General features: G+C 46.5%; 2 protein-coding genes across 5 annotated transcripts in view; one reads left to right on the forward strand and one right to left on the reverse strand.

The window, feature by feature from the left end:
* Positions 1–24,910, reverse strand: part of EVC2 (EvC ciliary complex subunit 2) — a 329,045-nt gene that overhangs the window by 288,626 nt on the left and 15,509 nt on the right. For 2 of the 3 annotated variants that reach the window (XM_063923393.1, XM_063923385.1), the window contains exons 1-2: positions 19,364–19,909; positions 11,080–11,131 (exon numbers count right to left, since the gene is read on the reverse strand). In XM_063923393.1, the coding sequence (XP_063779463.1) occupies positions 11,080–11,131; positions 19,364–19,645 (334 nt within the window). In that variant the 5' untranslated portion in view covers positions 19,646–19,909. Of the gene's footprint in view, positions 1–11,079; positions 11,132–19,363; positions 19,910–24,910 lie in introns of those variants that run through there. The other variant, XM_063923401.1, reaches the window with a different exon arrangement.
* The window catches only part of EVC (EvC ciliary complex subunit 1), a 181,743-nt gene continuing 176,828 nt past the window's right edge, over positions 19,996–24,910 (forward strand). Inside the window, exon 1 of one of the 2 annotated variants that reach the window (XM_063923425.1) lies at positions 19,996–20,323. In XM_063923425.1, the coding sequence (XP_063779495.1) occupies positions 20,156–20,323 (168 nt within the window). In that variant the 5' untranslated portion in view covers positions 19,996–20,155. The remainder of the gene's footprint in view (positions 20,324–24,910) is intronic. The other variant, XM_063923416.1, reaches the window with a different exon arrangement.

The raw sequence follows: 24,910 nt of genomic DNA on the forward strand, positions 1-24,910 counted from the left end.
CACTGCACTAAGAGGGCATATGTGTATCATGTCCCATTTTAATTGGCTACACCCATTTTTGGGGGCGCAGTACCGCTAAGGGGCTTAACTACTGGGGGGCAGGCTAGTTTTTAAGTTGATCATTTTTGTATGGCCCCTGAAGGATTTTATAAATATCCAAATGGCCCTTGGTAGAAAAAAGGTTCCCCACCCCTGTTCTAGAAGGTGCTAGATAAAATGGGAATTTAATACCTAGCGGTAATTGCCTTTCGACATTAGAGAAATGACAAGTAGTCTGCAATCAATCTTGCTGGATGGTTTCTGTTTTTACTACCTCTTCATTTTATAAGGTGCTGTTGGGCGGAAAGTTGCTACAAACCAGCGGCCACTTAAGGTGTAAGTAGCCGTTGTGGAGCACATACCCTTTAAAGGGAGGCTGTAACTCTAAACAGAAACTGGCCAGGGCTGTCAATGAACCTTTCCAACCGTTAGATGTAATTCAACCACAAATTCTAAAACAGAGATGCCGGTCCTCCCTTTCTCTATGAAGGTCATTGCTTTAGTTGTTCTTCCCTTACTTGATTTATCTCATGTGTTGACTGAGTATTCGTTACATTGAAATATATTGTTAAGTAACATGTATCAAGCTAACAATAGTGCAATCAATGTTTAACTTTTTAACACTCTTATAAAATTCACACTTCAGGAATATATACAGTTCAATGTATTATGGTGCCCATACACTTATTAGTGATGAATATTAGGTGCTAGCCTTCGATTTCGACCGGATCTGTGAGAGAAATCGAAGGATTGTATGCACATTTAAGGTACCATGAGACGCGATGCGCGGGCACGCCGCTCGAATGTCGCGTCTCATGATAGTATGTGCTGCACATAATATTTCTCGCATCGCAGTGCGATCGCATGGGTTTTTTTAACATGTGCAAAATATCGCACTGCGATGTGCAATGGGCACCCGCCGCCACTCCCACTCAGCGGTGACGTGCCCATCATGTGGCTAACATGCTATCGCATGATCTCATCGTAATCACTTTGGCATTTCAGGTGCGATTTCATCGAACCTGAACTGCCAGTGCAATGCGCACAAGAGTATGGGCACCATTAGAAGGGGAACGCAGTTCCTTTTGGGGTCCAATCACAAGTTTACCCAAGCTTAAGCGGGTGTGGTATGGAATGTAGATCGTAAATAGGTTGACAGTGTCTAGGTCGATCACTATTGGTCGACAGGGTATCTAGGTCGACATGGTCTAGGTCGACAGGTCAAAAGGTCAACATGAGGTTTTTTATGTTTTTTTGGTGTCGTTTTCTTCGTACAGTGACTGGCAACCCCAATTAGTGCACTGTGTTCCCTCGCATGGCTCGCTTCGCTGGCCAAGCTTCGGGCAAGGTGCCTCGCTGCGCTCGGCACAGGTTACCATTCCCAATTGTAGTCCACGTGGATCGTTAAGTATGAAATGGTTCAAAAAAAGAAAAAAATTGTGAAAAACTCATGTTGACCTTTTGACCTGTCGACCTAGTTACTGTCGACCAATAGTGGTCGACCTAGATAGTGTTGACCTAGTTACTGTCGACCTAGAGACCGGATCCCGCTTAAGCATAGGGAAAGTACTCAGATAAGAGTTTCAGTGCACATAAAGCCTTAGGGGTAGATTTACTAAGCAGTGATAAAAGTGGAGAAGAGAGCCAGTGGCTCCGTATACTTTTATAGTATGCAAATTATAAATGTTACGTCAATGCGGATTGGTTGCCATGGGCAACCTCTCCACTGGCTCACTTCTCCAATTTTATCACTGCTTAGTACATCTCCCCCTTAGTGTCTATTTCCAGCAAAGTCTCTACACCTAAGGCCCAAAAATCTAGGGTTTCTATATAAGAGACTCCAATTTTGCTGATCCGCTTGTATTGCAACAGTATATTTATCATTAACAGTTTGAACAGCACGGAGAGGGTTAATATGCTTAGTGAGTGGTAGAGGGGAAGTGGCTGTTATTTATCACATAGTTCTCTGTATTTTAGGTATGGAAGGAGACCAAAAAGGGGAGTGTAGAGTTTGCCGTGCAGGAGAAGAAATAACTGTCTGCAGCGCTGCACTCTCTCACTACAGCTGGACAAGATTATCGCTGATTGTGTTGCAGGATCAAGTCCCGTATTGCTCTTACAGGCTCCTGCATCATTACTAACAGTAGGGCCACCCTCCTGAGGATGTGGTTAATGTTGATTGGCGATGGCGAGTATGCAGCCTTACTTTCCCTTTCTCTTTCCTCTCTCTTATTTTCAGGAGCTGCTGCAGTAGAGTTGGTAGAGCCGGGGTACAGATGATCGAGTTTGGGAAGCTAGCCCCTCAACAGGCTTTGTAGGTATCTCTTAACTTCACGGCCCTCACAAGGTAGGGGGGTGTACAATGGCCCTCCTTCAGATTTTTACAATGTAACCCTCTTGATAAAAGTCTTCAGTCACTATTATAGGACTCACTGAAATACAGTCTTTTTCCGGGAGACCACATTACCCAGTATTACAAGGCTGGTATGGCCTACTTTTGTGGAAGGACTTTGGAGCGCCTGTCACTGCGGACACGCTCATACTTACTATCTATTAGAAGGGGTTGTGTGCCTTGGCAGCTCAGCTTACATTTGCCACAGGGAAGGGGAGGGGGGTATCAGTCGCCTTCTTATTTAATTCCCAGTCATATTGGCTGGAGACGAGAGTTTGTAGCATCCTTCTTTGCCTTCCAAAATTAAGTAAACGCTCAGGGTCATACTTTTAATAAATAAAAAATATGACCTTTTAGCCCAGCTGACTCAACACAGTGGCCGTCTGGATGAAGTTGAACAGAGGGTCTCAACATTAGAGGACGATCTACAAGCCGCACAGTCTACTATAAAGTCCCAGACCACAGAAATTAAAGGCCTTACTGAAAAACTCGATGATTTGGAGAATCTGAGCCGTCGAAATAACCTGAGGGTGGTGGGCATACCAGAGTCGGTAAGGGGCCATGCACTGCTGGACCTTTTATCCAACTGGCTGCCTGATAAATTAGGTATGGACCTTCAGGGCTCATCGTTAGCCATTGAAAGGGCACATAGGATCGGCCCTGAACGCAGAGACTCAGCCGGACGCCCTAGACCTGTTATCCTACGGATTCTAAACTACGCGGATAAAGCCAAGCTCTTAGACCACTACCGCAAGTCAGAGAATCTTCTCTATAAAGGTGAAAGGCTGCTTATCTTCCAGGACTTCTCCACCCATGTCGCCAACAAGCGCAGAGAGTTCGCTCCGATATGCAAGCGACTGTTTGAAGACAACGTCAAGTTCTCACTATTATACCCTGCCCGTCTTCGGGTCTTTGTCAATGGGAAACCATGCTTTTTTGATGATCCGATGGCGGCAAAGGCCCATTTTGCACACCCTGACACTTGACTGTCCACCATTACTTAACGTTTGCATATCTTTATACTTGCCTTGATTAATAGGTCACACAGTGTTCGGGATATGATATAGGCATGCTATTTGCACATGCCGGAGGCTCCACCTCCCATTGTTTCATGTTTGTTAGTTTAATGTTTTTGTCTGTTTGTTTGTTTGCTCGTTCTGCCTGCTGGGATAATGTGTCTCGATCCTCCATAGGTTGGCCCCTCCTTGCTCATTGGGACGGGGGGGGGGGCACCATCTCACCTATACGATTTTGATATTCTACTTTCCATCTACGGGGGTAGGATAGCATGGCTACCCATGCTGCCTCTCAGACCTCAACCCCGGTGACAACCCCACTTTTAGATTTTAATATAGTTTCTTGGAATGTGGAGGGTCTCAACAGCCCCATTAAACGCAAGAAGGTGACTGCCCACCTCTCTCGCTTGTCCCCCCAAGTCGTGTTCCTACAAGAAACACACTGGGTGCATGATTCCCCTGTGTCACTAAAAGCCCCTTGGATTGGGGAATGTATATCTGCTCCTTACACCAATAAAACCAGAGGGGTTGCCATCCTCTTTCATAGGAATCTTCAATTCTCCATCCTTAAAAAATATATCGACCCAGAGGGCAGATTTATCCTCCTAGATGTCTCCATTGACAGTGTGATATATACCTTTTTGAATTTATATGCACCCACTGGATCTAACAATCTCTTCTTTGCAGATATCCTTCAGAGAGTTCTGTCCTGGGGCGGCCAAAATTTAATCCTAGGGGGAGATTTCAACACGGTCGTTGATCCATCCATGGACAGGTCGGGGGTGAGTACCAAAAAACCCGGATCCTCCTCTACTCTGCTTTCCTCTCTTTGCTCTCAACTTACCTTACTAGACCCTTGGCGTACACACCATCCCCTTCAACGGGATTATTCTTTTTACTCACACCCGCACTCTACTCACTCTCGCATTGACTATCTATTTCTATCTAAACACCTTTTCTTTAAAGTCACCCACACCTCAATTAAGGACATCATTATTTCAGACCACGCTCCCATCACCCTGTCCCTACATTTATCCCTGCCCCAGAACATTTCTAAATGTTGGAGATTCCCAGCATATCTCATACACTCAGAGGATTTCTTATTACATCTCAAACATTCCTGGCATAATTATACTACTGACAACTTGGATCAAGTATCTAACACTCCACTCTTTTGGGGGGCCTCTAAGGCAGTCCTTCGAGGCCATATTATTTCCTATGTTAATTCTAAGCGTAAGAAATTCAACACAAAATTGCAGGAACTTAGCGCGGCTCTCACACTCGCATATCGCACTTACAAACAATGCGACAATCCTACTCATAGAGAAACGTACCTCATGGCAAAACAAATTTATGATACCTTTCTCACCGAACAGGCCCAGATCAGCTATGACTACGGCAGGAACAGGTTCCATAGGTGGGGGAACAAGTCTGGCAGACTCTTGGCCAACTTGGTTAGGGGGCCCCGAAACAAAACATGGGTTAACTCGTTGCACAGCTCTGGAGGTGTTCTTTCTGATCCCACTGACATTTGCTCGGCTTTTATGAGGTTCTATAAATCCTTATATACTGCCGACATTGATAACATAACTGATGGTCAATTATTCCTGGTTGAGGCGCAGTTACCAACGCTGGAGGTGGAGGAAAGGGACTCGCTGGATGCTCCCATAACTGACGATGAGGTACGGGCCACCATTAAGTCCTTACCCAATGGAAAGAGCCCTGGCCCTGACGGCTTCAGTGCCGAATTTTATAAGATGCTGGATGCCGATATACTCCCTACATTAACACGATTATATAACCACATCCTAACAACAGGGGAGACTCCCCTTCGTTTTAACGAAGCCAAGCTTATAGTACTCGCAAAACCGGGTAAAGACCCTGCCCAGGTAGGGTCATATCGCCCCATTTCACTCCTCAATCAGGACTTTAAAATATTGACCAAAATCATAGCTAATAGGTTGCAAGCCTACCTACCCCGCCTTATCTCACCCGCGCAGATGGGATTTGTCAAGGGTAGACAATCCACACGAGGAGTGCGGGCGGCCCTGACTGCGATATCTCACACCCGCTTCAATCAGGCCAAAAACAACATCATTTTGAATTTGGACGCAGAGAAGGCGTTTGATAAAATTGCCTGGCCTCACCTATCCCGAGTACTCGCCCACCAGGGATTCGGCGCAGCGTTTTGCAACTTGGTACAGACCTTATACAATAACCCAGTGGCACACGTCTTAGTCAACAATGTGACATCTCCATCCTTCACGTTGGAAAGAGGCACTAGACAAGGATGCCCCTTATCTCCCCTCCTTTTTGATCTAGCATTAGAACCTCTTATACGCCATATTCTGTTACACAAGAACTATAGGGGCATCGAGGTGGGTACACAGGAATTACGGGTGGTGGCATTCGCAGATGACCTCCTCCTTTTTATGTCAGACCCTCACCGTACGATCCCACAGCTGACTGCTGTGATTGATCGTTTCTCCTCTTTTCCAGGGTTTTCCATTAATTACAGTAAGTCGGAGGCACTAGCCATATATGGACAGGCGAGACTGGGTTGGGGGACCACTTTTCCCTTTAAATGGGCGAATACACATATTACCTATCTAGGCGTTGCACTCCCTACCCACCCCTGCCACCTGTATAGGCTCAATATCACCCCAGTCCTCCATAAGATTAGAACCGAACTTGGTCTCTGGCAATCCCTCCCCCTTAACATGCTAGTGAGATGTAACCTATTTAAGATGGCCAGCTTCCCAAAACTCCTCTATGTTTTACAGATGACCCCCCTTCTATTATCCAAGTCGGATCTATCTTCTTTGAATACCTCTATCTCCAGATACATCTGGGCTGGTAAACGTCCAAGGATTAGCATGAAAAAATTGTCCCAGACGGTACCTAGAGGAGGAATCAATCTACCTGATGTTAAACAATACAATCTTGCGTGCCTCCTCCGCATTGCTATGGACTGGCTTGGAGACAATAATTACTACACGGACTCCAGCCTAGACTCTCAACTTTGCGCCCCCTTGTCCCTCAGTTATCTTCTCCATGCCAAACCCTCCAAGTTGGCGCTACATATCACCACTAATTCGTTACTACTCCCCATAATACAGGCGTGGAAAATGGCGAGGAAATCTCTCAAACTTCAACACCTATACTCACTCTCGATGCCCCTTATAGGCAACCTGGAGTTTCAGGAGGGAGAGGCTCTGCAACCCTTCATTGCCTGGCACTCTCTTGGTATCCGCAACCTGCGCAACTTGCTTAATTCCTCCCGCGTCCCGCTGTCTTTCGCAGAGGCACGAGAAAAATATGGCCTGCCTCCTCACCACGAATTTGCCTATTTCCAGGCAATACATTATCTTAAAACTGTACTTTCTAAATTGAAGGGGAACGACTTTCTTAACTCTCTAGATACATTACTCCAATCAACATGTTACTCTATATCAACCATTTATACACGTATTCGTCATGAACTTATCCCTGACACGGACCTTCCAGAGCTGTCCCAATGGTCCTCCCACATTTCAACGGTATCCCCTGACTCCCTCCTAAATCACTTTCAACTAACCCTAAAACTTATCCCTGCAAGCTCCTATCAAGAGATGGCCTATAAAATGCTCCATAGGGCATACATCTCACCTAAACGCCGATCTTTGATGGGCATCTCAGAAGACAGCAAATGCACTAAATGCTCAATGGAGGGGGCCGACCTCTTCCATTGCTTCTGGGACTGCGCTCTGGTGTCACAGTTTTGGCATGAGGTACATCATTATGGAACCACTTCCTTAGGCATATCCTTTAGTTGCACTGTTTCCTGGGCATTGTTTGGGTGTTTGACTGACCAGCCAGACGTCCCCAGATCTAACAAAAAACTACTTATGATATTATCAGCGGCTGGCAGGAAGGCAATCCTACAACAATGGATCCACAACATACCCCCTAATCTTTCGATGGTGACCTCTAGATTATTTTTTCTATTCACCATGGACTGGCTGGAGGCCTCTATCCATAAAGAGAGGCTCACCCCTGCCTTGTTCCAATGTTGGGACACATACATTTTGACACTCCCCTTACACACTAAACAAGCCATTGACAAATGCTTTCAATCTACCTCATGGTACCTCCTCCACACTTTAGCCCAACCTAACCCCTTGAATATCTGACTTGCCCTCTCTCCTTTCCTTTTTCCGGACCCCTCCTCCACTCCATTCTATATTCAATCATCTACCGGGTTGACTAGAAATATGGACCCCCGATATGGGAAGATTGCTCTGTGGATGGATCGACGGCCCGTGTCCCATAGTAGGCATTACAGGTTAGTTTATTTCCTTATGTTTTAGGTATTATATATATGTTTAGGGAATTCGAAATACTTTGTCCATATCGGCGGAGAACTGATGTTTAAACCACCCCTTTTCATCTATAATCTGCTCCGCTTGGGGAACTAAAGCATATCCTCAATTCCCTGATATCCTTAGTTATACATATGTTACCTTTCTTGGAAGGGTATAAAGGTTTTATGTGGAGAAAAGTTTGAAAATATGTTTTGATCTCTACCAAGTTTTATATGAGACTGAATAATCTATAACTTCCTGTCTTTTGTCAAGAGGCTTATATATAGTGCATATTATGTTGTACAATACTAACTATATATTCCATTCGATGTCTCGAAATGCTGTATATCTACTCTGTATGGTGTGAGATTATAATAAAAATAGTTTGAAAAAAAAAAAAAAATATGACCTTTAAACCAAAGCAGTCTGTGTTCGAGTGGTTATTTTTAGAGATAAGATAGTGGAGTAAGTTGCAAATAATTTTGGTTAATTGTAATAAAGTTATGGACACCTAATAGTGGGGTATCCAATTACCTGCAGTCAATAACCGTGGGTAATTGTATCGCCGGGGGCTAAGCAATTAGCCCAATGCAGCGCGTTCCTCCCCCCGATGCCGGCATTGATTGTGGATTAGGCTCCAGGAGCCTCAAACACCCGAAGAATATTCCATGATAACTGCCCCTTGGAGCCGCGATAATACACGGGATCGGGAGCTTATCCTGAATCCCATGTGTTATCACACGATCGTGGGTCTGTTTTGGGGCAATCAAAATGGCCTCTAAATGGATACCGAGATAATGACTAACGGTCATTTTGATCTAACGAAAATGGATCGCATCTAATTGGATACATACCTTAGGACCTTATTCGGTAAGGATTGTAAAAATGTGCGATTCGCAATCTGACCGATTAGCAAACGACTGCACATGCACATCATTCACATTGCACACGCGTGAGCAAAAATAGCAACAGAAATTGAGTATACATCGTGATCGCAATGCAGCCGCTGTTTGACTGACAGGTAGCCAGTGTTTCTGGGGGAAACCTGACGTTTTCTGGGGGTGTCTGAAATAACGCAGGCATGCCCAGGCATTTTTAAGGAGGGCCTCTGACGTCTGCGATGACCACTTCCAGCTTCTTATGTTGCAAGAATTGTGGACGACCTTGCCTGACGCAGATAGCAAAAAATCTTCGATGTTCCAGTAGTTGCATCTGGTTTTGCGATCAGACCGGATATTGCTATGCATTCGCAATTTCTGCAATGGGCGTTTTTTTCTGGGCGGCAACTATCTGATTGCAGCAACTGCTTTTTAGCAGAAATTGCAATCCTTATAGGCCCTACACACTTGGCGATATTCTGAAAGATATGAACGATCTCGTTCATAAATGAACGAGAACTCGTTCATATCTTTCAGTGTGGAGACTTAAGCGATGAACGATGCGCGTCCCCGCGCTCGTTCATCGCTGGTCTCCCGTCGGCTGTGCATGCAGGCCAATATGGACGATCTCGTCCATATTTGCCTGCACTTCAATGCAGCCGGGTGACGGGGGGAGTGAAGAAACTTCACTCCCCCCGTCACTGCCCCCCCGCCGCCGGGTTGCTCGTCGGCCGTATCGGCCGTCGGGCACCTCGGCGGCGCATCGCCGAGTGTGTAGGGCCCATTACTGAATAAAGTCCTTAGTCCACAAGCATCAATAGCCTGTAGGAACCCACCTACATCCTATAGAGAGGCCAAGGTTTGTTTATTTACTTATTTATTTAAAGTCTGTCTGACAATAATGTAAATATTTATTTTTTATTACTTTTTCTCTAATGGCATGTACACACGGTGAGATATTTTCTAACGATTTTGACTATGTAGTCAAAATCGTAAGAAAAGTTAGTGCAGATTGCAAAGTGAAAGTCACCTTGCGATCCCGATTCGATGCGCGGTCCCGCGTGGTCGGCATCGCAAGACTAGATAGACTGTGCAGGCAAGTCAATTTTGACTATCTCTATAGACAGGAGCGGTTCTCGGTGCGGGCAAGCAGTGCCTGCGCCCGGGGCGCTGCGGCCTGGAGGCGCGGCCGCAGGCACCCCGCAGGCACCGACGCCTACCCGCACCCCGCTCCCCGGTAGCAGCAGACGCTGTGGGCGTCCGCTGCAGCAGGCTACAGTGACAGACACTAGAGGTCATTATTGACCTCTAGTGTCTGTGCGGCGCTGCTATGGGAGAGACGTCATGACGTCTCTCCCATAGAGAGGAGCTGCGGGAGGCCAGATGGAGCAGCAGCAGCAGCGGTCGGGAAGCAGGAGCGGGGCAGTGGTAAGTATTGTTTTTTGATTTTTGTGTGTGTTTGTAAGCGGCTACTAAGGGGCACAGCGACAGGGGGCACTACTACTGGAGCAAAGCATCAGGGAACACAGCAACTGGGGGCAAAGCAACAGGAGGCACAACTACTGGAGGCATAGCTACAGGGGGCACAACTACTGGGGGCACAACTACTTGGGGCAAAGCAACAGGGGGCACAGCAACTGGGGGCACAGCAACAGGGGGGACAACTACTGGGGCAAATCTACTGGAGGCATAGCTACAGGGGGCACAACTACTTGGGCAAATCTACTGGGGGCACAACTACTGGGGCAAATCTACTGGGGGCATAGCTATAGGGGGCACAACTACTGGGGCAAATCTACTGGGGGCATAGCTACAGGGGGCACAACTGTGGCCACGCCCCTCCCCTATGAAGCCACACCCCTATTTTTTGCCGCATGCCTCCGGCGCGCACTAACTGTTTTGTCTATAGAAGAGATAGTCAAAATTTACATTTAGCCAAAATCGCACACAGTCAGTATCGCAAGCACATAATGAGTATGCTTGCAATACTGACTATGTGCCGACCTAGCCCCTGTCGCATAGTGAGAATCGGGCATAGCCCGAATCTCACCGTGTGTATGGGCCTTTACGCAGACCATACATCAGCAATTTTCCTCAATTCAATCCAATCCCAGGATTGGCAACCATTGATGATCTTCGATCCAGCTAGGAATTGGAAAATTCTGCATGTTTAATAGCCACAATTTGCTGATCCCAAAAGTTTTTGGTTGGGATCGGCAAACCAGCAAAACACGTTGGATTTTCCAGATTCCTCTTCCCAGGTGTCGAAGATCGGGGAACTGTGGCAATCAATCAGTGATGTATGGGCCCCCTAACAGTATAACCTACAGATCTAAATACCCCCACCCCACAAACTGTAATAATGGAAAGGGAAAAAATAAAAAATAAAAATAAAAAAATAAAAACCTTACCTGTACTGGATTCTGCTACAATTCCACCTCTCAGTTGTCTGTGACCTGGACTCTGTAAGTAGAATAAGTAATAAAAATGTATGATTTTGTTAAAAATAAAAAATAAACTTTTTTAAAGCTGACAAACAGCACTGAAAACATTTTATTTTATGGAGCCAACAAACGGTAAGAGGTTAAAAGCAGGAACTCTGCAAACTACTAATATTCACATAAAATCATTCCTACATTAGTAAATTCCGGCATTTAGGCACAATTGCTTACTTTTCACAGCTCCCACCCAGGAAAAGGGATTTGATTTGTTGGGTTGGGCCTATTTAGGTTGACCACTATTGGTCGACAAGTAGTAGGTCGACACCTGGAAAAGGTCTGCATGGTCTGCATGTCGACATGGAAAAATGACGACATGAGTGGTTGTTGTTTTCTTCATTTTTTGGGAGTTGTTGTCTTCGGAAAGTGACCGGGAACCCCAATTAGTGCACCGTGCCCTCTTGCATGGCTCGCTTCGCTTCCCAATCGTAGTCCACGTGGATCGTAAAGCATGAAAAAGTTTAAAAAAATTGTGAAAAACTCATGTCAACATTTTCATGTGTCGACCTTTACCATTTTGAACTTTTCCAGGTGTCGACCTAAGGCATGTCAACCTATTGAGTGTCGACCCAAGGACCGTATCCCCAGGAAAAGTGGGTAAGAGAATGAAAATAAGAAGTGGCATTACTTGGTGATGGTATTTGCATCATCAAATACAGAATAGACAAATGAATGGACGGACAACTGATTGGAGGTGAGCTGTTCTTTCAGTCATCGTGTAGCGATACTGAAGGACCAGTGCTTGGGGCAGTTAGAACTCCGGTGGAGAACAACTAACAAGAGAGCAGACTCTAGAAGATATAGGAGGCCCCTTTAAAATGTTGCTGTGGAGTTCACCAAATTCTAGCCACGTCTCTGCATAACCCCCTTTTTCAGTAAGGGGGAGATTTATAAAACTTTCTAAAGAGGTCAAGGTAGTTGTTGCCCATAGCAACCAATAAAATGTTAGCTATCATGTATCTAGTACTTCCACTTGTCCCCTTTAGAAGGACTGATAAATCACCAGCTTATTGTCTTAGGTGCTCCTAAAACTTGGCCCCAGGCAACCACCATTAGTGTTACTGGTATCTCAGTGATGTCACTGGTTCAGCCAATAGCATTTCTGCATACATTGTGTACAGACAGCAGCCGCACAACAGCGAGCACAATTCAGCACTGCAAACCAATACCCCATCATTACCCGTATAGCTAAGGCTGCAAATTGCTGGACTTTAATTAATCACTATCTCAAGTTCCTTTCCGGACTAATATTTCATAATTTGCTGCTGAGATTGATACCTCGGCTAGGTCAGGAATCTGAATTGCAATTACTGCAGATACAAATCTCAGCACACATAATAAAGATGGCACTGATTGCTATAAGATTATATCCAGCAAGAAACTCATACATTAGTAAATCCCAAATCAAACGTCATTTCCCTAAGGCCTGAAAACCAATTTTACAAACTATTATGTGCCCAAATTAAATATTAATTTCAAATTTTGGATACGGAATTGTTGGAGTCAGACCAGTCAGGGATTAATGCTATGGAGCAGCAAAAGAGGTCAGTGTGCTAGTCTCAGAAGGGGTGTGCTATAGAAGATCTACAGTGTCTAGGTTGACACTGACAAAAGGTCGACAGGTTTTTGTACCTGTCGACCTTTTGTCAGTGTCAACCTAGACCTTTTCCGTGTTGACACATGAAAAGGTCAACACTGAAAATGGTCGACACAACTTTTTTCTTTTCTTTTTCACCATTAGAGCACAGGGAACACCAGTTACTGTACTGCACCCCTTGCATGGCTTGCTACCGCTGCACTCAGCACAGGTTACTAGTTACCAATCGTAGTCCACATGGACGGTAAAATATGAAAAAGGTGGGGGGAAAAATGCAAAAAAAACCAACAACCAAGAAGCCACCTCGACAATTGCAATGTTGATCATTTAAACCTGTCAACCTTTTGTACCTAGGGAAACTGGCCTCGACTGCACACCCTAATTGCTAGTAATGAGAGGTGCTACCTTGCTGAGACCTGTAGTGCCACACACAAAGAGAACGAGTGCAGGTGCACTATTCAAACATTACTAATTTGAATAAATTTAGCAATATGAGGCTTTTTGCATAATGTTGCCCAAGATTACTGGCTTACCCACCACTTCACCGTAACCTCACCGTAGCCCTAGCAACAAGCAGTACCCCCTGGTTACAAGCACAATACCCAGCTCATGAAATCCCTGGCAACAAGCATTACCCCCTAGCAACGAGCATGACACCCAGTGCATGAAACCCCTGGCAACGAATATTACCACCTGGCAACAAGCTTGAAACCCAGCACATGATACCTCTGGCAACAAGCATAACACCTACCGGATGAAACCCCTGGCAATGAGCATGACACCCTGGGCATGAAAACCCCTGGCACCGTGCATGGAACTAAGAGCATGAAACCCCTGGCAATGAGCAGGTAATTTAAAAGTAATTAGAAGCCTTACTATAGGACTTAATGTGTAATGGGCAATGCGGTGTGTGGCATAATGTATCACTGACATTGCGGTGTGTGGCATAATGTGTCACAGGCATTACAGTGTGTGGCATACTATATCACGGGCATTGTGGTATGTGGTATAATGTCTCAGGCATTGCAGTGTGTGGCATAATGTATAACGGGCATTGCCGTGTGTGGCATAGGGTATAACGGGCATTGCGGTATGTGTCACAGGCATTACGGTGTGTTGTATACTATATCACGGGCATTGTGGTATGTGGTATAATGTCTCAGGGTCATTGAGGTGTGTGTCATAATGTGTCACAGGCATTGTATGTGCTATAATGTATCAGGGGCATTGCGGTGTGTAGCATAATGAATAACGGGCATTGCGATGCGTGTCATAATGTGTCACAGGCTTTACGGTGTGTGGCATGTGTCGGGGGCATTATGGTGTGTGGCATATTGTGTCATGGGCATTATTGTGTGTGGCATAATGTCTAGGCGCCATTGCAGTATGTGGCATAATGTATACTGGGCATTACTATACGGAGGAAAAATGACAAATAATGTAAGGGGCATCAATCAGGATTCTTTTTTTTCCTGTGGTGGCCAACGTCTGGGCGTGCAGGTTGCAAAACTGGGGTATAAGGTAGTCTTTTCCTGCAGTGCCACGCCCATTTATGCAAAGCCACGCTCCTTTTTTTCCGGCGGGCGTGCAGATTCACCACTTCACTAGTGCCAATTATGAAGGGGGCCCAGAGAATTTTTTGGCTTGGGGAGAAAAATTTATAGTTACGCCACTGCCAGGGCATCACACTGGTGAGGAAAGTGAAGAGTGTGAGACAGTTGGATAGATAAGATAATGTATGTGTTAGTGTTACAGAGAGGAGAAATAAATGTGTGAAAATTGTTACATATATAAAAAACAAACAATAAATGTGCTAGAGAGTGCTAAAATAAGTATTATATTGTCATGCCCTAGAGCAACCCAGCCAAAGCAATTCAGGGGGACCCACGCCTCAAAGCTCACCACACAACTGACATATGCCCAATGCTAGCAGAGTTTGACGGGACCTGGTGCGCTGAGGGGGGGGGTGTTTGGTGCAACTACAGCAAGAACACATCTGTACTTTAGATTTTAAGATGGTGATCCTTAAAATGTGTCTTTCACCACGTTTTCCAAAGTCATGTATTCATTTTCCATGGGTATGAAAGGTTTTAAAACATATATATCTAGTGCGACAATGTATGGATATGGTATTTATTTCTTTTTTTTTATTATTGTTATAAAATAGTAATAATGGGATCAGTCTTCCATCCTAGGAGTCAATGGTGGTCATTCAGAGTTGTTCGCTCGCAAGCTGCTTTTAGCAGCTTTGCACATGCTAAGCCGCCGCCTACTGGGAGTGAATCTTAGCTTATCAAAATTGCGAATGAAAGTTTTGCAATATTGCGAAAAGACTTCTCTGTGCAGTTTCTGAGTAGCTCCAGACTTACTCTGCCAGTGCGATCAGTTCAGTGCTTGTCGTTCCCGGTTTGACGTAACAAACACACCCAGCGTTCGCCCAGACACTCCTCCGTTTCTCCAGCCACTCCTGCGTTTTTCCCAGAAACGGCAGCGTTTTTTCGCACACACCCATAAAACGGCCAGTTTCCGCCCAGAAACACCCACTTCCTGTCAATCACATTACGATCACCAGAACGAAGAAAAAACCTCGTAATGCCGTGAGTAAAATACCTAATTGCATAGCAAAATTACTTGGCGCAGACGCACTGCGGACATTGCACATGCGCATTAGCGACTAATCGCTCCGTTGCGAGAAAAAAATAACGAGCGAACAACTCGGAATGACCCCCAATGTCTGAGAAATAAAGTGATTGTGGTCAGCTCAGTGCACAGCCACTGTCACTTCCTGCCTTGCACGGCCATATGTGCACTTGTGTATTTAGAATTGGTGCAGTGTGTGTGGTGCACATGGGTCCCCGGGGTCCAGGAGGCCATCACCGCACACCCTGCACCCATTTTCTTCAATATTGACCCTCCAGAGTTCCGCGTCGGCAGTAGCAGCGCTGCAGAAATCACCAGAATAATGGAGCGCCACCATTTCCCCTGGTGTTTCGCGCGTGCGTTAAAAAAAAATCCCTGGGAAAATGGCCGTTGCATCATTTTCCTAGAGACCTGCGCATGCGCAGTAGTCTCTGGGACAGCACTAGGATTGCCTAACGACCCTAGTGCCCAGAGCTACGGCGCTAGAGAGGAGGCGGGCCCAGTCGAAGCCTGCACACGGGCCTCTTCCTCTCTAGATGTGCCCCTGCATATGGGGCAAGGTACTTGGGGCAACTTAAATGCAGCGTCACAGGCATTTTGGAGTGTTTTCCGCACACAGCCGCATACCAACAGACTTGTAATTTCCTGGAGAGTAAGAATTGGCCATTGTATTTGTGGCAGTATTAATTTGCATGATACGGCGTACCGGGATACATGGCGCAGCTCTGTTATATCAGTGACAGTCCCTGGTCTCTTGTCTTTTTCCACTGATTTTTGTCTTTTTTGCACAGCTATTAATACATGAGCCCTCAGTGATGTACTATGGGTGTGGATCATCAAATCGACAGTGTCTAGGTCGACAATGTTTAGGCCGACCACTATAGGTCGACAGTCACTAGGTCGACAGGGTCTGAAGGTCGATAGGGTTTCTAGGTCGACATGTGCTAGGTTGACAGGTCAAAAGGTCAACATGAGTTTTTCATGTTTTTTGGGTGTCGTTTTCTCCGTACAGTGACCGGGAAGCCCAATTAGTTCATCGTGTCCCCTCGCATGTCTCGCTTCGCTCGGCATGCTTCGGGCAGATTACCGTTCCAATTGTAGTCCACGTGGATCGTTAAGTATGAAAAAGTTCCAAAAAAGAAGAACATTTTTTGAAAAACTCTTGTCGACCTTTTGACCTGTCGACTTAGCACATGTCGATCTAGAAACCCTGTCGACCTTCAGACCCTGTCGACATAGTGACTGTCAACCTATAGTGGTCAACCTAAACATTGTCGACCTAGACAGTGTCGATCTTCAGACCGGATCCCTTCAGTGATGTATGCATCACATTAGCAGTTCAAAAAAGACCCATGTTTTCCAAATATTGTGTACAAAAGTCACATGGTGCATCTTAGCTGCAATCTTTCATGATGCATTAAATGGGGGTATTTTAAGTGATTTGGCAATGGGTGTATGTGGATACATATGTATTATGCAGCGATTGCCAGACAATTTTTCAGTCAGAAGCCAAATAACAAAGTCTGTCCTTGGAGCACCCAAAGAAAACCGCAACACACTTAAACAAATGCAGGGAGAGCATACAAACACCACACCGATTGTGCTTTGGCCAAGAATCGAACTGTTATTCATTAAAAGTAACAACAGTTTTTGCACCCATATACCAATTTCCAAAAAGAAACATACAACATATCATTTAAAACACAGCAGCGGCTCCTACTTGCTTTGATGAGGGGGGCTGCCGGAGAGAAGGAAATAACACCAGGCCTGCAAGGTCCTGGCGCAACGGATCTGGCAGACGCTGGAACTGGCACATGTGTACAAGCAGCAGTGGGACTGCCCATGTGCAAAACGTTGGCTTCTAGGGACTGCACGAGCGGCAGCCCCTAGGAGCTGGGTTGGGTTGACGATAAGTCAGGGAGTGGATTCCTACTGGAAGTGTGCTTTCTGTTAATCACAGCCTGGACTGGCAGTGCCAGAGGGAGATAACACCTCTCCCTGTCCTGTGTGTGATTGGCAGGTAGCACATTCAGTGGGAAGTCACTGGCAGTTACAGTGTAGCCAGTGCGGTCATGGTGGCAGATTGTACTGGGGGCTACAGCCCTGCAGCCCAAAGGTAAAATCCGACACTGCTTAAACACATCCATCCCTTATGTTGCATTTAAAGAAATGCTCCTCTAAAAACGTTTCCCCACTACAGAAGCCAATTACGACGTATTATTAATAGTTACTTATATGTAGCGCCAGCATATCTCATTGCGCTGAGCGGGTGGGGTGAGGATTACTGATTACCCAGTCCAACTACTGAAAGGGACAAATGTCAATACTTGCAGCAGATGCATAGCACTTTTTTTTTTTTGGCAGGACACATGCATGCCTACGTCTACCAGATTTAGCCAAGCACCTAGTACCCAGGCCCCATTCAGCTCTCGGCCCTGTTGAAAGTACATGAGTATGGGAAGCGGTTAATATACCGCTAGTCGGGATCCCGGAGGTCACAATGCTGATGCAGGGATCCTGACTTGCGGTGAAATGCCGCGGCGCAACAGCCTATTCTCCCTCTGTGGGTGTCCACGACACCCATAGAGAGAACCTGTTGAAACATGAGTATGGGAAGCGGTTAATATACCGCTAGTCGGGATCCCGGAGGTCACAATGCTGACGCAGGGATCCTGACTTGCGGTGAAATGCCGCGGCGCAACAGCCTATTCTCCCTCTGTGGGTGTCCACGGCACCCATAGAGAGAATAGAACCTGTTGCGAGTGGGGCGAGCTCACAAGATGCTTTCTAGCGCTCGCCCCACTGCCGGCATTACGGCGGTTGGGATCCCGCTGTCGGGATCATGACGGCCGGGATCCTGCCCGCCGGCATTTCATACTGATCCTATGAGTATAAGTGCTACATATTGCAAATTGTCCAGCCAGATTACCTGTGTGGGATCCTGGAGATGCAGAACCAACAGGTATCAAGGAATAGTGGCCCTCATTCCGAGCTGATCGCTCGCTAGCAGTTTTTAGCAGCCGTGCAAACGCATTGTCGCCGCCCACAGGGGAGTGTATTTTCACTTTGCAGGAGTGCGAACGCCTGTGCAGCAGAGCGGCTGCAAACACATTTTGTGCAAAACAAAACCAGCCCTATAGTTACTTATTCTGTGCGATGATTGCTGCGATGAGTGACACAGTAATGATGACGTCAGATACCCGCCCAGCAAACGCCCGGCCACGCCTGCGTTTTTCCATACACTCCCAGAAAACGGTCAATTGCCACCCAGAAACTCCCACTTTCTGTCAATCTCCTTGCTTTCGGCTGTGCGATTGGAATCGTCGCTAGAACCAGTGCAAAACCACAAAGGACTTTGTACCCGTACGACGCACGTGCGCATTGCGGTGCATACGCAGATTAGCCTTTTTTTCACTGATCGCTACGCAGCGAACAACAGCAGCTAGCGATCAACTCGGAATGACCCCCAGTGTGCAGGGAAAGCAGTGTATAGGACATGATAGGATGGCCTGTAGCTCAGCATCACACTGTCACACTTTATGGAGGAAGCTCCTTTGTAAGTTTAGCTCTTTTTTTTTTTTTTAAAAGATGTTCATAGAAAGGTAAGGTAAATCTTCACTCACACACAGGTAATTTTGCCACCATGTTGTCATAATGTTCTGTTAATAGTATGTATTTTAATGTGTCCTGTGCTCCTGTGCTAGCAATAGAACAATAAGAATAGACAACCAAAACATTTCTTGTAGGAAAAGTAAGTATAAAGCGCTAACATCCACAACTACAAAACAAACAAGCCAGGGCTCCCAGTATTCTGCACACATCATTATAGACCTGTTGTTATCTATGTTTTCCTCTATTTATCCACACAGCACAGATGGAAATGCCAGCGATAACAAGTTACTGGCAGACACTGAGCACATTGGCTGGCACTGCATCAGTGGGCAGTGAATAGCCTCTTACCTGCATCACTATGGTAGGACCCAAGTCCCTGCCCAGGGGCACACGATGAGGGGTGGCATTGGGTGGTCCTGCATCATCCATGAGGCCTCTGCAATCCTCTCTGTATTGCCTATATGAAGAAGCTTGTATCCCATCTACATTTAATAAAGAAGGTCCGCATATCATGTAGGGGGCTCTGGTGGGGTTACTACATGTCAGATATAAAAGCATGAGGAGCAGGGTGGCACCAAATGGGTAAGCCCTGAGCCAGACTGCCATGCACACATAGGGTCCATCTTCCATCCTAGAAGGAGGCAATGTATAAGAAATAAAGTAAATGAGGTCAGCTCAGTGCCCAGCCACTGTCACTGTCCATCGTACATAGCCTGGCACGACTTTCTGTGGGGTCTTCATCAGACAGGGACAGAGCTGTATGTGCACGGAGCCCATTGCACTAGTGCACAAAGTAGCGATCACTTCCACAGGAGGAAGCAGTGGGGACAGTAAACGCAAAAAGAGGGACTGTTTAGGAATGTGTGATCCCACCTCCCAGCTGAGATTGGAGAAAGCAGCAGCACTAATCCGACCCCTCTCCCCCCACTCCTGCCCCTCTACTGTGCATTGTGGGAGTTGTAGGAACTTTTTTTGCAACAAAATAACTTCCTTGGAAACTTTTGTCAAGTAGAGAGAGAGCTGTTCCCTTCCCGTGGGGTAAACGCTGCTGCACCTATTAATAGGTCTGCAGCACATTATCATGGACGTTGTCAGCGTTATACCGAGCGTTTAGGTGGTCGGTGGTCTGCACCGGTGGTCATGGCGAGTGCTGGCTGCGTGTCGGATATCGCGCTGTCCTATACTGTGGACTCGCTCCAGGTGGTCCCCGGGTTACTGGCGACCGCGGTGGTCCTGGGTGCTGTGCTTGGGGTGACTGCAGCCGGACTTCTCTCCTGGTATGTGTTCCTACCCCTTCTCTCCAGGAAGGTAAGTCATAGATGCCTACCCTCCATCATTCTGCAGGAGACTCCCTGAAATAGTAGCAATCTCCCTCACCTCCCTGAATAGTCCCTCAATCTCCCTGAAAACAAGAGAAATCAGAGATACATTCAAATGGGAACATCAGTGCAATTTCCCTGTACTGTTTATAAGGCACAATGATCCCTATGCCTACATGCTTATTAAAGGTTTTCTTGTGGCCACTTACAGTATATGGAACCTCTTGTAAAACACAATACACAAAAAAATCCTGCAAAATATCAGCGTCTTTTCTTAAAAAAGTAGATCTTACTAACTTTGGGGCTCATTTACATTTTGATGTAAGTAATTTTCATGACACTCCTCTCAGATGTAGCAGTACACGTCCGCGCTGATAGGGGTTACTTTCACATCTCCCTGAAATGCTTTTTCAAAAGTAGGCAAGTATGAGGTAAGTGCTCTATAGCTACAAACCCTGTCCATCCATAATAGTGTATCCGAGAGTTTCCCAAATTCCACCATACAGTCCAGGTTTTAAGGATATCTATGCTTGAGTCCAGATAGTTCAATCAAACTGACTGAAGTAATTAAATCGCCTGTTCTCAAGCATGGATAGCCTTAAAACCTGGACCGTACTGGTGGAGTTTGGGAAACTGTGGTTTATCCCTTCTCTGCATACTGTTGGCATTAGATGCTGCTTATTTATTTATTCATGTGATAATTGGGTGAGATATGCTTTACTGGCGTTCAGGATGCCGGCGGTCAGAAGACTGACTGCGGCATCCAGATGGAGAGAATCCTGACAGGGGGTAGGTAAGTATACGGGTTGGGGATGGAATCCTGGTGGACGGGATCCTGGAGGTCAGTATACCGACACCGGGATCCCGGCCGTCAGAATTCCGTCAGCAGGGCGAGTTCTAGAAAGCCCCTTACGGGCTCGCCATGCTGCATGCTCGATGGCTCTATTCCCACTCTATAGGTGTTGTGGACACCCACGAGTGGGAATAGCCCTGGCGCAGCTGTCGGCATTCTCGGCAGTCGGGATCCCAGCGTCCGTATCCCGACCGCTGGGATATTAGCTACAGCCCAAGTATACTTACTCTCCCCCAATAACCCACTAACCCTAACCCTCCTTTCCTGCAGCCTAAACCTAACCCCCCTTCCCTTGCAGCCTTTGTAAGGGCTCAGAAAACTGTGGGACCTGTGATGGCTTTAGTACTGGGTAGCGTCGAGTTGCCCTTCGTGGAGAGGACCTTTCCCATAAGCCCGTGAGTCCATGTCACAAACTATTTGGAATAGTAACCTGTGGCGAGCGAAGCGGAGCGAGACTCCGAGCCCGAAGCGCGGCGAGCGTCCAATGGTACATAGATAAAACAAAATAACCTCAAACGAACGGAGAATGGATAAAACATTTAGGTGCTGTAAAGGCGAAAGTTATCTACTGCCCTCTCGTGCTGTCATTTCCTGGTCCTGATCAGGAAGGGAACATAGACACAACCTTCAGTACTGGTGGCAGGAAGGCTCAGGGTGGTGATCCCCAGTAGACTGCTATTAGTGTGTGTCTTCCTTAGGGGTAAGAATCACTTTTATTTTTGGAGTTCTTTGTTTCAAGTTAATTTGCTTATTTCCCTAGAATTCAGACATTAGATGTACCTGAACTAACGGTAAGTAGGAATCATTTCCTATAGCTGTTTTGGCTTAACTGATACAAAAGGAGGTATCACATTTCTCGTTACATTACAAATCAGTGATTTTGTGAAGATTTGCACTAAATAACCCTGAAGCTACTCAAAGATTGGAATGTTTTAGGCTCTCCGTAATTCCTTCAATACTTAATCTCGCCACTAATTGAAATCCTGTAAATAATTCTGGATGATCTTCAGATAAAGTAGGAGAACCTCAAGCCTTGGTGGCAGCTGTCCAATCTGCCTCTTTGGCCTGGTAACTTTATTCATTCAAAGATGCCGAAGCATGGAACGTAACTATTACCTGCATGAATGGTTGTATGTTTACACTACCCATTGTTGTAACATCATTATGTGGTTTTCTATGTTACATGACACTCATGCTTTGTATGAGTTAATGTTTTCTAGGGATGGACATCAGAAACTGATAGTGAGCAACCATCAATGTTCTCACAGGTTCTTTTCCTATCGAATAACGTGTTTTCAGTGATTGCCATGTATCGAATGCTGCTTTCCGATGCCCATAAAATGGCTTATTGCTTAAATTCAGCTGCGGACACTCAGAAGTGTTGTCCGCAGTTCATCATATGTGTACATGCGGGAAGCTCCAGCTACTGCTGCACATGTGCAAAGTACAACCATCAATGGTTAGATGATCGTGTAATACCAAGTAGCAATCTCATTGCATGATTTAATGTCAGAAAAGGACTTATAGCATATTGATGTATAGCATAATACCTGCTAAGGGTAGAGATGCTCTCAAAGCTGTTCTGCTATTTTGGTGTCATGCCCTTCCGATGGTGTCACCGAGAAGCAGTGACGGATGACACATGTATGCGCGCGTCATCCACTGTGTCGGGAGAGGCTGGGGGCTGCCCAACAGACCCCAGAGCGCTGGGCAAGTCCCCAGTGTGACAAGAACAGAGGGATGCGGGCACATGGCCACTCCCTCAATATGTCAACAAGCAGGGGGCGTGGTTTTGTAAACACAAGGCCATGCCACCCTTTGACACACACAAGGAGTCCACATTTCTGCAGTGGGTGACATCATCCATAGTGACGCAATTGGATAAATCTAATTTTGGCATTATTGCCATAATTTTTTATTGGCGCAAATCTCCGTCATCAGAAGGTCCATTTATGCAAAAATCTCCTGGAGGCACGGCAGCTGTTATAAGGACCCCTCCCAATGAAGAGTGAATAGTAAAGTGATGACGACTTTTTTTCTTATGGGTCTCAACGGGTTGACTACGAAATTCCTGCAGTCAGGATCCTGACAGCGGAAGTATTTTTACCCCACCACTAATACTAACTCACCCCTAGTGATAGGCAGGGGCATTCTCAGGGTGGCTTCGTGACATCACACCCATCTAAAAAATGGCAGTGACCTCCTGCATACGCAGCCTAGCTGCGGCTACAGGGGGTCGTCCACATTGGATGCGACCTCAAGTAAATTGTGGTTGCAGCCGCTGGGTTGGTCATTCAGCATGCTGGGCAGCCTTGCCCTGCAATGGGCGACCGCCAGCATGCAATAGAAAAGATTGTAGATTCTGCTTTTTAGCATTATCTCCAATCCGTACTGCATAACCACCTGTATACCAGGAACGTGCAGTCAGGGGAGGCACTGTCATTAATGATTAAAATAATGCAGAGTAGATACTTATGACATATTCTGTGTCCTAAATATATGCTTTAGGCTTTGTATTATTTTAATAATTTTTACCCTGTAAAAAAACTGTTATAAATTTATTTCGGAGGCACCACTCCCGGTGCCTCCCGCTGTCAGTGTGAATGAGCTGAAAATGGGGGCGGGGCCAAAGCTTTAGTCAGTGAAAGCCAATTAAAAAAAGCCCTGGTGTGCCGCTTTGACAGGGGTGTGCTTTCACTGAGGAAGAAGTGATTGGGCAGGGCCGGCCGTATCATTAACCCTGGACCTCGTATGAGTCTGCGTAAGGCACGGGCACCACATTTAGGAGGGCACCCCTGTGTTCCCCTATCTCCCGTATGTCTCATGGTGTCCCCGCTGCCGGCTCAGCCAGCGCACACAGACCCCTGTTTTCCCCGTTCCCCTTGTGTCTCCTGGTGTACCCGCAGCCGGCGCGCACAGGCCCCTGTGTTCCCACTTTTATCCTTCCACTGTGTGTCTCCTGGTGTCCCCACAGCCGGCCGGGTCAGGTCAGATGGTGTCTGCCAGCACTGTCAGCGTTGGATTACGGAGTTGTTTGCTACTTGTCTATGGGTCCCCAGTGTCCCCGCACCCTACCCGGATCCTCTCTTTACACTGCATCAGCGGCTGGTGTCCAGGTGAGCAGGGAGTGCCATGGAATGGAGTATCATGAATCCATGAGAGGACTTTCTGGCAGGGGGGATCAGTATAGTCACTGGGAGTACCGCGGGGTGAGAGGGATTGCTGCAACTACTTCTAGGTCTGCTTGGTAGCGTGAGAAAGGCCATCTGTGTGGAGGGAGGGGGGCATGTCTGCATCCACAGTGACCCCTGCTGAGTCTGCCCAGCTGACAGGGACCTAGTTGTAAGGCAGCTGCAGACTTCTGCTGGGTCCGCTCAGCGGGGTGAGAAGGGCTCTATGGCAGGAGGATTACTGCAGCAATGGACAGTCACACAGCTGTAAAATGGTGGGGAGACAGCGGGGAGGGATCTGAAAAGACCCCTCACCTGCACAAGCTGCTACATCAGGGACAGTGGCGGAAACTGGCAACTGCTTGGGGGTGGTAGCGGGCATCAGCACGGCGGCGGTATGGGTCATTGGCGGGACTCGGCGAACATTATGGCTACAGTGCCTCACCAGCTACTGACCACACCACGCGCTACTGCTGTATACTGTATGAAGTTCATTTATTGGCTTGTACATGTCCCCTGTACCATTAAATACATTGCCTGGTTGTTCTATCTG

Source organism: Pseudophryne corroboree, chromosome 1, assembly GCF_028390025.1.
Source record: "Pseudophryne corroboree isolate aPseCor3 chromosome 1, aPseCor3.hap2, whole genome shotgun sequence".
Lineage (NCBI taxonomy): Eukaryota > Metazoa > Chordata > Amphibia > Anura > Myobatrachidae > Pseudophryne > Pseudophryne corroboree.